At 47.1% G+C, this 12766-nt stretch overlaps 1 protein-coding gene across 8 annotated transcripts in view; it reads right to left on the reverse strand.

Moving 5' to 3' along the window:
- FARP2 (FERM, ARH/RhoGEF and pleckstrin domain protein 2) overlaps nucleotides 1-12766 on the reverse strand; it is an 89887-nt gene that overhangs the window by 49434 nt on the left and 27687 nt on the right. For all 8 annotated transcript variants that reach the window (XR_011074097.1, XR_011074095.1, XR_011074096.1 and 5 more), the window contains 3 exons: nucleotides 2881-2985; nucleotides 2004-2046; nucleotides 771-849 (listed from right to left, as the gene is read on the reverse strand). Coding sequence is in view for 5 of the 8 variants with exons in the window: in XM_068544054.1 (XP_068400155.1) it covers nucleotides 771-849; nucleotides 2004-2046; nucleotides 2881-2985 (227 nt within the window). In the remaining 3 variants the exon portion in view is untranslated. The remainder of the gene's footprint in view (nucleotides 1-770; nucleotides 850-2003; nucleotides 2047-2880; nucleotides 2986-12766) is intronic.

Genomic DNA, 12766 nt, shown 5'->3' on the forward strand with positions numbered 1-12766 from the left:
GAACCCACGTGTGGTCAGGAGGCTATTCTGTTACTACTGCATCTGAGGATCCAGGTATGAACCCACGCGTGGTCAGGAGGCTATTCTGTTACTTCTACGACCCTGAGGATCCAGGTACGAACCCACGTGTGGTCAGGAGGCTATTCTGCTACTACTGCATCATCATCATAGCCCTCGCTTACCTACCTTCTGACTCCGGGTTTTGAGTTCATTTTTAGGTTTTTGCTTTATTCCTCATGATAAAATCAGTACATAAAACACAAGGAAAAAAACCACTTCCATAATCTTATTGCCCAGATGAAACAACTGCAAACATTTTCTTTCAAAGAATCAATCGTGAATTTAGAAGAGTAGCACAAAAGAAATCACCTAAAGTATTTCTGCTCCATATATTCATAAGGACAGTCCCAATTAAGTGTGTTTTGTTGATAAAAAAGGAAAGGAATGGGCGAAAGTCCTACCGACTTCACGCACAGGCATAGATCTATGCTCGTTTGGAGAATATCTGTTCAGCAGTACCCTCAAACGCCATTTTTAATTCTCAAATTTGTGCCATAACCTTTCTTCCAAACCCTATTTGCATTTGTGTCTGTGCAAGAGTGAAAATGCAAAACTATGACATCTTGGTTACAGCTTTGACACAGACGCTAGGCTCGTTCTTTGAATAAACAACCCTGACCAGGTGCTTAGGTAAAGCACAGGTGCTGTTGGGGACACAGGTGAAGCAGGACCCTGCCCACGGTAGGCTCTGGGTCAGTCAAGCTCTTTACCGTGTATATTCTTCTTGCAACTGACCAGGATCAGGTGGGAAAAATTTCACTGCTAGGCGAAGCACTGTATTCTTTGGCCCTATAAAAAGAAAAATTTTAAAGTCCACAAATAAGGTCACACTCTGTATTTGCTATCTTTCTGCATATTCTGGTGTGACTGAGCTAGTGCTTTCAAATGGACTGTTAAAGCAAATCTTTTCAAGTAAGAGGATGTTAAGAAATTTCCTCTGCGTGAAATTGTTAGTCCTAAGTACCAGTCACATATAGCAAAGAAAAAACTGAAAACTTTTGCTTTATGTAGAGATTACTAAAAGAAACCCTAAAAACAAGCAGGAAACTGCACCTTAAAATCTTAAAATGTATTCTTCTTTATATTTTAGGAATAAAAAAGTGATTAAAAAAATTAAGGTGTTTATACTATTAGTCATAGTAATAATTTTAAAAGCCTGGGAGTTCCCTGGTGGCCTAGTGGTTAGGACTCTGGGCTTTCACTGCCAGGGCCTGGGTATGATCCCTGGTCGGGGAAATGAGATCTCGTAAGCCATGTGGCAAGGCCAAAAAAAAAATTAATAATAATAAAAAGGCCATTATTTTTGAAATCCTTATATACTTTAGTGAAAGAAAAATGTTATCATTCACTATACTGAACTAGAACAACCTGATGACTGTAAAGAATAAGTGTAGGATATTAGCTTATCTGAGTATTTTAGCTTTATTGAAATTTTATAATAACACAGCCATGTGATTTCCTCCACAAGAAAAGAGGAACTGTTTTGCTAAAATGCTATGGCAACCGAAACGGCCTTCGCTTATCAGTGAACAAAAGTTCCTTCCATACAACCTCTTCTCCTCAATTTAGTCCTAAAAAACTTACAGGTGAATTCAGATGACTAGAGATTTCACCCCGTATGTCTTTTCATAACTTAGAAACTGCACACTTATTTTTGCGTATTGGCGAAAAATGAAAGCAATACCGAGCAGCATATCCTATGTCTTCCAAATTAGAGGCAAGTAACTGAGAACTACCTGAGTTAAATGACGCCCCACCCTCCACGTCTTACAATTTAAAGCTAAACAGCAAAGTGACCTCCAAGTTCACCTGCTGCTGGCGTCACTTCGCTGCTGCCCAGAGTGGTGACGACCATGATCATCTGAACGTGCCTTGAATTTGAACAGTCAAGGACAAAGCATCTTAAATGAGCAGAGTTTTAAAGAGTTAAGAAAAGGACTTACTTCGTACTTGTCTAACGATGGGTTTCATAGGTTCAAGCCAGATCTAAAGAGGATGTAAGAAAAGATATCAAATCCATTAAATTATTTCTCTATTTAATAAGAATGTTACAAAACACAAATATTTATAATTAAGGGAGATATTTAAGGCAGGAGTATTTTGGCCCTGCTGCTCTTAGACACACATCGAATCCTGACATAACAGAGCACGCTGTGGGAGGCGTAGGACAGGATGCCGTGAACCGCCCCAAGTCACAGAGGCTGCTGTCGCCGTGCACAGGACGGGCACCCAGAGCTGTGTGTGTGCGTGCTGGGGCCGGTATCCGTTAAGACCAGGCAAATATCGGGCACCCGCTGCCTTTGTAAACAGCGAGCTGATGAGAGGGTTCCTGAGCGACAGGGGTAGAAGGGGCTCTACGATGCTGACGTGCTTTTCCAACTAATGGGTTCATTTGGTTTCTTTAAAACAGTTCCACCTGTAAATATTAAAGTTCCACACTTTTACGGTTCACCTATCAAGTAAAATGAGGCATAACCAGTTTAGTAAAGCAGTTTGCTCAAAATCCACTCTTGAAATGATTATCACACACGATATACTCTAGTTGCTTTTATAACTTATGAAGAAAGGATTTCCTTGGCACATGTGTTAGTAGATTGAAAAAAATTAGGGGGGATGCCAATTCAGGCTTAGGTAGAAGGCAAATATATTCCCTACAGTTGTAAATAAAATAATAGCACAGCTTTGATAATAACAACGTGCCCTGCTTGTATCATTCCAGGAGGTCCTCAGCGGTCTCTGGCCCAGATGCACGGAGGCATCATCGTAAGCACCTGCAGCCCACCTAGAGCCTATTTCCAAAAACAGATGAGAAGCACATACCCAGCAGGACTGGGCGTTTTGAAACTCCAACCCGAAGTAGTCACATTCTATCAGATTCAAGCGCTTCCACACCTGGGTCAGTAACACCTGGCCATCGCATTTAGGCTGTGGTGAGACAGATGAGAAAAAACACGAGGAGGGTTACACGACTTTAGACAACAAAGATTTACGAACACTGCGGCATAAAGTCCCTTCCCACATGTAAAACTTTATTATATTTAACTTCTTGCTTCGCTCTCCCTTCTGACGAGGCGCACAAACTGTCACGAAGCGAACAGATGAACCTGAGGCTCTTTGTGCTCAGAAACTGACGCCTAAATACAGCTAAAAACTCCTCGATTTTACATTCTCAGAGTGTGTGGAGTCACATTTCTTTGTAACTTTAAGGTTGTAGGAACCATTTTTAGCCTCAGTAAACATTTTATCAAACAGTTCTGATATTTACTAAAAAGGTGAGTCTCATGGTCCATGTTTGCATGAGATCCCGTGGATAACTTAGCGTCTGGCAGCCTTTCCCATAGGGAGGAGAGCATGAACTAGGCAACAAACCAGGTGGGGAGTCGGCCCTCCACTCTGTTCACAAAGATAAATTCCAGGGGACTAAAGGCACAGGAGAATGTTTCCATACTCTCGGGCTGAGTACCGCCCCCTAAGCGGAGCATAAAGGAAAGATTGATAGATCCGATTAAGCAGAAATGGAAAATTTCTGAATAGAAAGACACTGAACAAAGTTACAATCTAGAATCATGCTGAAAAAATTATAACTTATGTCTCACGCTGCTCTTATGAAGAAATACAAATGGCTTTAGGCATACAAAAAGGTACTCAAGGGACTTCCCTGGTGGTCCAGTGGGTAAGACTCCACACTCCCAATGCAGAGGGCCCCAGGTTTGATTCCTGGTCGGGGAACTAGATCCCACACGCATGCCGCAACTAAGAGCCCACAGGCCACAATTAAGAGTCCGCATACCGCAACTAAGAGTCTGCATGCCACAACTAAGACCCGGCGCAGCCTAAATAAATATTAAAAAAAAAAACAAAAACAAACAAACAAAAAACCCCAAAAGGTACTCAAGCCCTCTAGTAATAAAATAGATTAAAACAGTGAGGTGTCACTTTTCACCCATCAAAGAGGTTATGATGATGTCAAGAGTGCGTGGCGCGGCCATGGGAAGACAGCCACACACCTGCCGCGATACTGTGAAAACACCTTCCAGCCTGAAGTGTATACATGTACCTTTGCCACAGCAACTCCGCTTCTACTTCCTCCTACAGATAGTCCAAAACAGCTGCACAGAGCTAAACACCAAGGACAAACTAGCAAAGAACTGGCAAAATGAGTAATGGCATACCCCTCATTAAAAATTACGCATCCCTTAAAAAGAACACAGAAATTCTGTATGGACCATCACAAAATAAAGCCAAGACTACAGTTCAGTCAAGGAGAAAGGTTTCCACTTCTACACAGCATGATTCCCTTTCATAAAACACACCCTCTGTTAGCACACAGCAGAAACAGGTCTGGAAGGCTGCGCGCCATGTCTCTAAGGGACTGGACAGAGGTGGGGGACTGGGAAGAGGACTTTCACTTTCACCTCAATTATGAACTTGTCTTAGCCATTAATGTCTAAATTTTTCATCAGTAGACATGTTATTTTCACAATTAAAATATAACATACACAAGTGGGTGGGGAGGGAAACGTCCACTATTTAACCACCAGCTCTTCTCTCCGTGGGCTCAGGAAGTGTTGAGGCTCCTGAAATGAGAACTGTTATTTGAAGGGATAAAAACCCGCCCTCCGTCCTAACAGGGAGGCTCGCAGAGAACCACAGAGCACAGCGAGCGCCTCGTCAGGACGGAAGGTGAGCTACCGCGTGATCTCACGCTGAAAATAAACACACTTAGTAGAGAACAGATACGCAGGTCTTGCTGGGCTCCGTTCCTATGACGTCGTCCCTAAGAGCACCACGGGAGAGCTCCCTGTGACAGAGTGGGTGCTGGGGAGGCCGTGCAGTGCCCTGCAGGCCCCGTGTCACCACAGGGACCGCCCACACCGGGGCCCCTCCGTGGTTAACCAGTCAGAAATCACGGATTTTGCTGCAACCCACCCCTGACCCCACGACCCCTGGGTGTCTGACCCCCCTAGAAGTCCTCTCGAAGCCACGTCACCCCTCCCCCAGGACGGGCCAGGACACCCCAGCCTCACCCTCAGCCCCCACCCAGGGCTGGGTGCACCCCTCCCTGTCCGGTCGGCCTCCAGGGGGGCGTGTCCTCTGAGAACCCGCTAAGGTGCCCTTGACCTCTGTCAGCTCCCCCAACAGCCACATCACGTGACCCCCGGACACGGCAATGGTGGCACTGAGGCTGGTCCTCACCCGCCCTGGGCTCCCCACCCCGTCTGCGGCCGGACAGGAGGCGGCACAGCCTTACCCGAGCCCCCCCCCCCAACACCCTGGCTACCCGCCGGTCAGCCCTCCACCTGCAGTGAGCGCAGCCTGAGCTCTGCTCTGGGACCGGCCCACTGGGACTACGGGCACCGACCACGGCACATGTGCAACACGAGGTCGCTCACGACACACTGCTGCCTGGCACCGCCCAACACCCAGGGCAGGGGCTGTAAATCGGGGCACAAAGCACATGAGTTACACATGTATTTGTATGTATATGCACATATGTACACACATATTTATGGATACACGAAAACACATACATGTATGATGCACACAAGAATGGACACACATACATACACACATGCATGGATACACATACGGACACACACAAACACATGTGGGGATATGCATATATAAATGCTCACGTATGATACACACATATACACAGACCTGAATGGACAACTATATATATTTAACTTCCTGAATTGAAATAAATTTTACTAAAGTAAAAAAGTTTTCCAAGTCAATTACTAGCCTATGTTCAGGTAACAAAAAGAATTTTGTATTCTCCGTGTGCCCTGAAATACATAATCAATTCCCACAAAAAACCATCAGAAACAGGTGTCTTCACAAACCATGAAGGCACAGACATTTCCAAAGTTATTTAAATTAATCCAAGGTGACACAGATGGCGGGGCGGGGGGCGAGGGAATCCCTTAAATTTGTTTTATGGAAAAGAACCCCCAAACTCCAAACAAATCCACATATACACACACATCCCCCAACAGAAAGATTCCTACTTATGGATGTCAATGAAAATATCAGCAAACATAATCTGGCAAAAACAGAAAGGGTGACACATCATAACCAAGTAAAATTATTCAAAAGAGAGAGGATAATTCAATATACTATTAGGACATTTAACATTACATCTTTTCAACAGACCTGCAGAAAAATATTCTATGGTTATTCCCAGAATCTGAGATTCTGAGAAGGCAACTGATAAAATTCAATTCTTAATAAAATAGGAAGAGAGGCATGATTCCCTAACATCCAGCAAGACGGGGTTGCTGCCCCCAACCGCACATTCCATCACTAACTAAACGCCAGCACCAAAACAGGAAGGCACGGGAGGCAAAAAAACTGGAAAAGAGCAAGCAAGGTGTCATTACTTGCAGGTATGATACTGTACTTTGAAAATCCAAGAACATCAACTAGAAAACTATTATAAAAAGATGAAATTCAATTAGGTGATGGGGGAAAATTATTATACGGATATCAACAGCCTTTTCAGGATAGAGAGGAAGAAACGACCACATTTGTAACAGCAATGAAAAAACTGAAATATCATGGAATAAACTTACAGTAAAAGAAAGCCTTACGGGGAAAATTTTAAAAACACTGCCAGGAGACTGAACAAGGGGCAGAAGTAGATGGCGCCACCTTCTTGGAGAGACACACCCGCGGAGCCGGCAAGCTTCCTTCCATTAATCCACAGACCCCATGCGGCCCTAATAAAAGTACCAAGAGGATTCTTTAAGGAACCTGAGAGGCTGATTCTACAGTTGATGTATTTTTTAAAATGCAAGAATGGTCAGGAAAATGCTGAAAAAGAAAATTAAGAGAGGATGAGCCTTAGCAGATAGTCAAACTGTTGAAAAACTACAGTAATTAAAACATTTGGTACTGGTGCACGCCCACACAGACAAATCAACGGAACAGAGCAGGAGGTGCAGAAATATACCCAAACACATAAAACAGGGGAGTGGCTGGTAACAGTGACATTTCAAATCAATCAGTGAGAGGAAAACAGATTATTCAATAAATATTATTAGGCATCCATCTGGAAAAAACTAGGCTGTACCCGTATCTGGCAAAATAATTTCGAGATGAATCAAATATCTAAACACGAAAACATCTACCCGTCAAAGTACTGCAGTGAGATAAATCTGTTTTGTACTCCACACGGGGAGAGGCTGTTTTCAGTTCACTCCAGCAGCTAAACGCCATCATAGGAGGCTTGAGAGACTGAACACAAAAATAAAAACCTCTGCACAGAAAGAAACACTGTAAAGTCAAAGGACTTCTTCAAAGACAAACAAGGGAAAAACTTTGATAGCTCACAGCACAGACAAAGGGTTAATTTCTTTAAAACATGCCAAACTGCAACTGAATAGAAAAATGGGCAAAAGAAGAGGCTGTTCACAAAAACAGAAACCTAAATGACGTTTAAACACATAATTAGAGACATGCAAATCAAAACTACACTGAGATCCCATTTTTCGTCTATCAGATGGGCAGAACTCAGAGAGTCTGAAAGCGCCGTGTCAGGAAGCATAGCAAACAGGCACCCCCTGTGGGACCATGGGAGCAAACTGGGACCGCCTCTGTGGAGCTCACGATGGAGCTACCTACCAAAATTTAAATGTCCACACCATGCTTTTAAAAACCCCACTTCTGAACAGTATTTCAGGGGATTCCCTGGCGGTCCAGTGCTTAGAACTCTGCGCTCTCACTGCCGAGGGCCCGGGTTCAATCCCTGGTGGGGGAACTAAGATCCTGGAAGCCACGTGGCACGGCCAAAAAAAACAAAAAAAAGTATTTCACAGGTGCAAAGCCGTGCATATAGAACAGCATTTGTCACAATAATGCTTCTAATAGCAGACAATTAACCATACCCTAAATCTGCAGCACAGGACAGGCTGCTAAACTGCAGCAAATCCAGTGACACTCGAGGCGGGTAGACTAAGGCTGTTCTCTCTGCACTAAAGTGAAAAGACCGCCAAGGTAAACTGTTAGGATAAAAAATCTGGGTGCTGAACAACGCACACACCACCACTGCATGGGGGGATATAAATATAGATATAAATCTCTAAATATGCACATATGTACTGTAGGTAAACGCACAGACTCTCTGAAGGGGCAGTTAACTAGGAACGGTTGTTGGTTCCAGAGAATTGAACCATGTGACTTAACCACAAAAGAATGTCTGAAAAATGGACCACCTGAAAATCAGAAACTTCTGTACATCAGAAGACACTGTTAAGACAGGAAAACGGGAAGTCACAAACTAGAAAATATGTGCCATACAAAAGTCCAACAAAGGTCATGAAGCCAACACATATTTAAAGATCTACAAATCATAAGGAAAAGGCAGACAGTCCGGTTAAACAGAAGTGGGCAGAAACACCTGAACAGGCACTTTCAAAAGAGCATTATCTAAATGGCCAATAAACAGTAAGAAAAGCTGTGCAATATGACGTCAGGGAAACACGTGCTCAACCAGATGCCCTCCAGGAAGCTAAGAATAAGAGGACGGGCAGTACTGACGCTGGCGAGAACGTGGGGCACCGCACGGAGGCCGCGCCCAGGCTGGCGGGGGAGCAGCTCTGCAGGTCCCCTGGGGAAAGCGGCGGCCAGACCTGCCCTACGGCCGCGCAGTCCAGTCCCGGGGTACGCTGAACAGAAGTGCGCTTACGTACAGCAAAACACACGTTTGAGAACGTTCACCGCAGCTTCACTTACAGGCAAAAACTGACAAGAGCTGAAACGTCAAACTGGATGGATAAACGATATACGGTTTGTTGACACGATGGACTATGACCCAGTGATGGAAAAAAGAGACCACTGCTTCATGCAGCAATACTGGTTACTGATAAACGTCAGTGCACACACCATATGACTGTCTCTGGACCAAACTGAGCATCTGGCAAAACCATTTTATAGTCCTAAAGATCCAAACAGCAGCTATTTGGGGGCTGTAAGTGGCTGGCGGGGGCACAAGGGAGCCTGTGGTCCATCTCCACCAGGGGTGGAGGGCACGTGCACACATGTCAGCTCACCAAGCTGCACACGAAGGGCTGCACACCTCACTGTGCAAGTGACACCCTGGTACAAAAGTCACCACAAGGAAAATATGAGGTCAAACAGCCTTGGGAGTTCCTGAAAGCTGACCTTTCACCTTTTACATTAATCCTTCTAGAGTTGCTCTGAGGCGTCAGGACGCACAGGGCACGAGGCACCTGGATCCACCGCTGGACGGCCCTGCCTGGAAAGAGTTCCCAGCCTTTGGCCAAAATGCCTTTGCCTAAATCCTCCCCTGATCAATCTCCTGCAGACACGGTCCAGTTTGTCAAGGGCCCTTTCAGAAAGGTAATCCATCCAAAACAAAAGGATCAGGAGTGGGTGAGGTACCACGCAGGCCACACGCGAATTGGGAAAGCAAAGCAGGAGGGCAGAGCTGCGGGTCTCCGGCCGCTCCCGGCTGCCCTTGGGCCCTCTGCCCCTGCAGTGACACAAGACGCACGGTTCCCGGGCGTGTGAAGAATTTTAGGAAGATGCTGAGCGGTTATTTTCCAAACCCAAAGAGGACAAAACTAGAAGAAACAGTTTAATCGACATTTTAGATTTCAGCTAAAAATATAGAGAGGCATCGATGGTCAAGATGATGAATTGTAAAAGAATCGGCGTGCTGCCCGATCAGCGCCAAAACGGCAGAGACAGTGACCTGACCAAGCTTGGTCACCCTCTGCCTGATGTGGACGAGAAACCAGGGATTTTCTTGAGATACCTTCCGGCTCCTTGGTTTCATCACAAGGAACAAGTTGCGTCCCGCGGCCATAGGAGCACAGACCTGGAGTTGGAATCCCGGCTTTCCGCTTGGTGGCTATGCTGGTCCTGGGTTTTCCTCATTTGAAAAACAAATAATTCTTACCCTGAAAGGGTTTTCTGGGGATGTCACGAAACCAGTATGAACACTGCCCCACGGGACGCCCGGCACAAGCCGGGGCCGTTGTCTGCACATGCGCTGCTGTGTCGGCATTGCACAAAACATCTTCCAACTGTGCACAGAGAGAGCTCCCACCCCCGAGGACCGTCCGTCCAGGTCTTGTGTTTGTTCAGTCTCCTCCTGACACGTGTCTGGAAAGAGGCACTTGTTTCATCTGCCCGGGGAGCGTGCTTCTCGCAGGCAGCCAGTGGTTCCTCCCTCCTGTCAACGCCTATGCAAACACGTGGACACGGACTATCTTTTCTACAGTGTAGTTTAAGAGTATTTCAACATGACTCGCCAAGATGATTTTCCACAGGTTCATTCCTCTTAATTTTTACAGAAGCATCTCGACTAGGACTTAGCTAGTGAAATACGGCAGCTCTGTCCTGCATCCCTTGTATCTGTCACATGTCCATCTCTGCCTTCTCACGCCTTCCACACTCAGAGTTTACCTTCTGTTCCTAAAAATACAGACACTGACCATCAGTCGGACTGCAGTCCGCACGGTCTGTGCCCACAGGGGCGGATGGTCAGAGGGAACGAGGCTGCCTGACCACCATGGAGGGCGTCTGAGCACCGGCAGCCCCAACAGACGCAATGGAGAGACCGACTTCACAGCCCAAACCAGGGCGGGGCTTCAAACACCAGGCTGGAGGAGACACGGCATTAATAACATAACCAAAGTACAAAATACAGGTTACAAACGTTTTGTTCAGTGTTTCCATTTTTCCAGTTGGTCACAACGGCAGAGCTCTTCTCCAAGCTTAGACATAAAGCATATTGTTAAAAATCTACATAGACAAAAGTACCATTAAAAATTTTGTCTGGATGGAAATGGGTTACAGAAGCTTAGCTAACAAAGTACTTCTTTATTCTTTGTCTTAGCAGTGTGGGAAAATCCTTCCTGAAAATGCTTGACTTTGTCCTTTAACTTGTTTGTTCCATGTGCCCGTTTGCAGCTCATCTGCCAAACGACAGCTCCCCTGTCTCTGCTCCTGTACTGAAACTCACATCTCCACCATTAGCTTCAGGACTTAAGATTCTTCTTGTCTAATAATTAGATCAACCCCAAACTTCCTTTTATAATGTTACACTGTGCAATGAAGATAATCTTGCGAGCTCAGAGGAAACTGTAGCCACATTCATTCTAGACACTCTGAAAGGTCACCCGCGTTTCTGACGGGCATTTCCCCCTCACTCTGGCTCACGCTCAAGTCTGAGATTCTCGCATATTCCTCAAATGCTGTATAACCAGAGATCCACTCCCTCCTGCGCTGAAGGCCACAGGAGTTGTGTGAAGGTGGAGGACGTGAAGACATCACTGCTACGTCTACTTATGAGGCAGGGGACCCAGCGTCCTCAGACAGAGATCACCTTGACCACGGGACGTGGGCACCAAATGAGCTCACACATCCGTGGATCCACTGGTGCCCCAGCTCCTCTTACAATAGCTTCTCCGAAACTACTCGAGGAAACAGGACAGCTTAAATCCCCAAGTAAGAACCTGTTAGTACGGGTGAGCTAGTTATCCCTGTATTGCCCCTCTGCTCCAAGCCCACCCTTCTTTGTGGCTTTGTGACCCTGGAACAGGACCTGCAGACATTTCTCTCTGACCAGCTGGAGACAGCACAGGAAGAGAGGGCCTCTCTCGCTGCTTCTGGGCTCTGGGCTCACAGCTGCTGGCCCGTGCAGGAGACCCAGCAGCGACTCTCCCTCAAGCTCCGGTCCCGCCGCTGGGCAGCTCCTGCCCACAGCCTGTTCCCGGGGCCCTTGGTCTGAGCCGTGGGCTTGGGGGCGGCGGCAGCTGACTGCACTTCCTGCTCCGCATCCCGCGGGGCACCCTCCCCGCTTCGTAGTTACTGTCTGTGACCAGTTAACAACCGTTGCATTTCCCAGTTCACAGGGCAGGTGTATTCTGTCTCCTGACCCGGACCCTGAATAACGCGGCTCGCAGACCCTGGACGACGCCCACGGCGTGCACGGCCTAGGCAGGAGAGGGCTCCAGAACTGGGGGAAAAGCCCAATCCACAGCAAGCCTCCTGCAGCTCGTCCAAACGCACACGGTTAGCACAACAGCCGTGACGTGACGGCGGCAGAAGCTCGTGGCCAGATGAGGCTTAAACGCGGAACGGTGAGCCTTAGACAGAGGGTCACGCAGACGTCTGTCCTGCGGGGTGCTCTCACCAGCGGGGGAGGGGGCGACGGCAGAGAAGCAGAATCGGTGGAGAGCATCTTCACAAGACCCTGTGGAGTGGGGAGGGGCTGAGGTGTGAGCACAGAAGGAGAGAGACGGGAAACCCCCCCCCCCCAGCTCGGGGAAGGACCACCCGTCTCCTCCCACCAGAGCGAGGGCGCTGGTGACCTGGCTGACCCGGGTGAACGAGGCCGCACGTCCCCACCACATCCTTACGTAGCTTACGTCCCACGGCGGCAGCCAAGGAAGCAACCTGCTACTTTAGGTTTGGTAGTTGGGCGATCAACCCACTACTATTTTTATTCCTTGTCTTTAACGCAGCATCAGGGAAAAATAAAACGGAGGGTGCGTCTTGGCGGTGAATCTCCTGGAGCAGCCAGTCTCTCGGGTGATTCCCTTCTTTCGTCCTCGTCAACAGAAGGGTCCGGTTGGCTTGCCGGCCCTGATGTGTGTGCACCTGTGGAGACTGCCTGCTCCCCAGCCAGGGCCCTGCAGCGGGGAGCCTGCCTACAAGATCAAACTGCGCCTTT

Source organism: Eschrichtius robustus, chromosome 5, assembly GCF_028021215.1.
Source record: "Eschrichtius robustus isolate mEscRob2 chromosome 5, mEscRob2.pri, whole genome shotgun sequence".
NCBI classification, from domain to species: Eukaryota; Metazoa; Chordata; class Mammalia; order Artiodactyla; family Eschrichtiidae; genus Eschrichtius; species Eschrichtius robustus.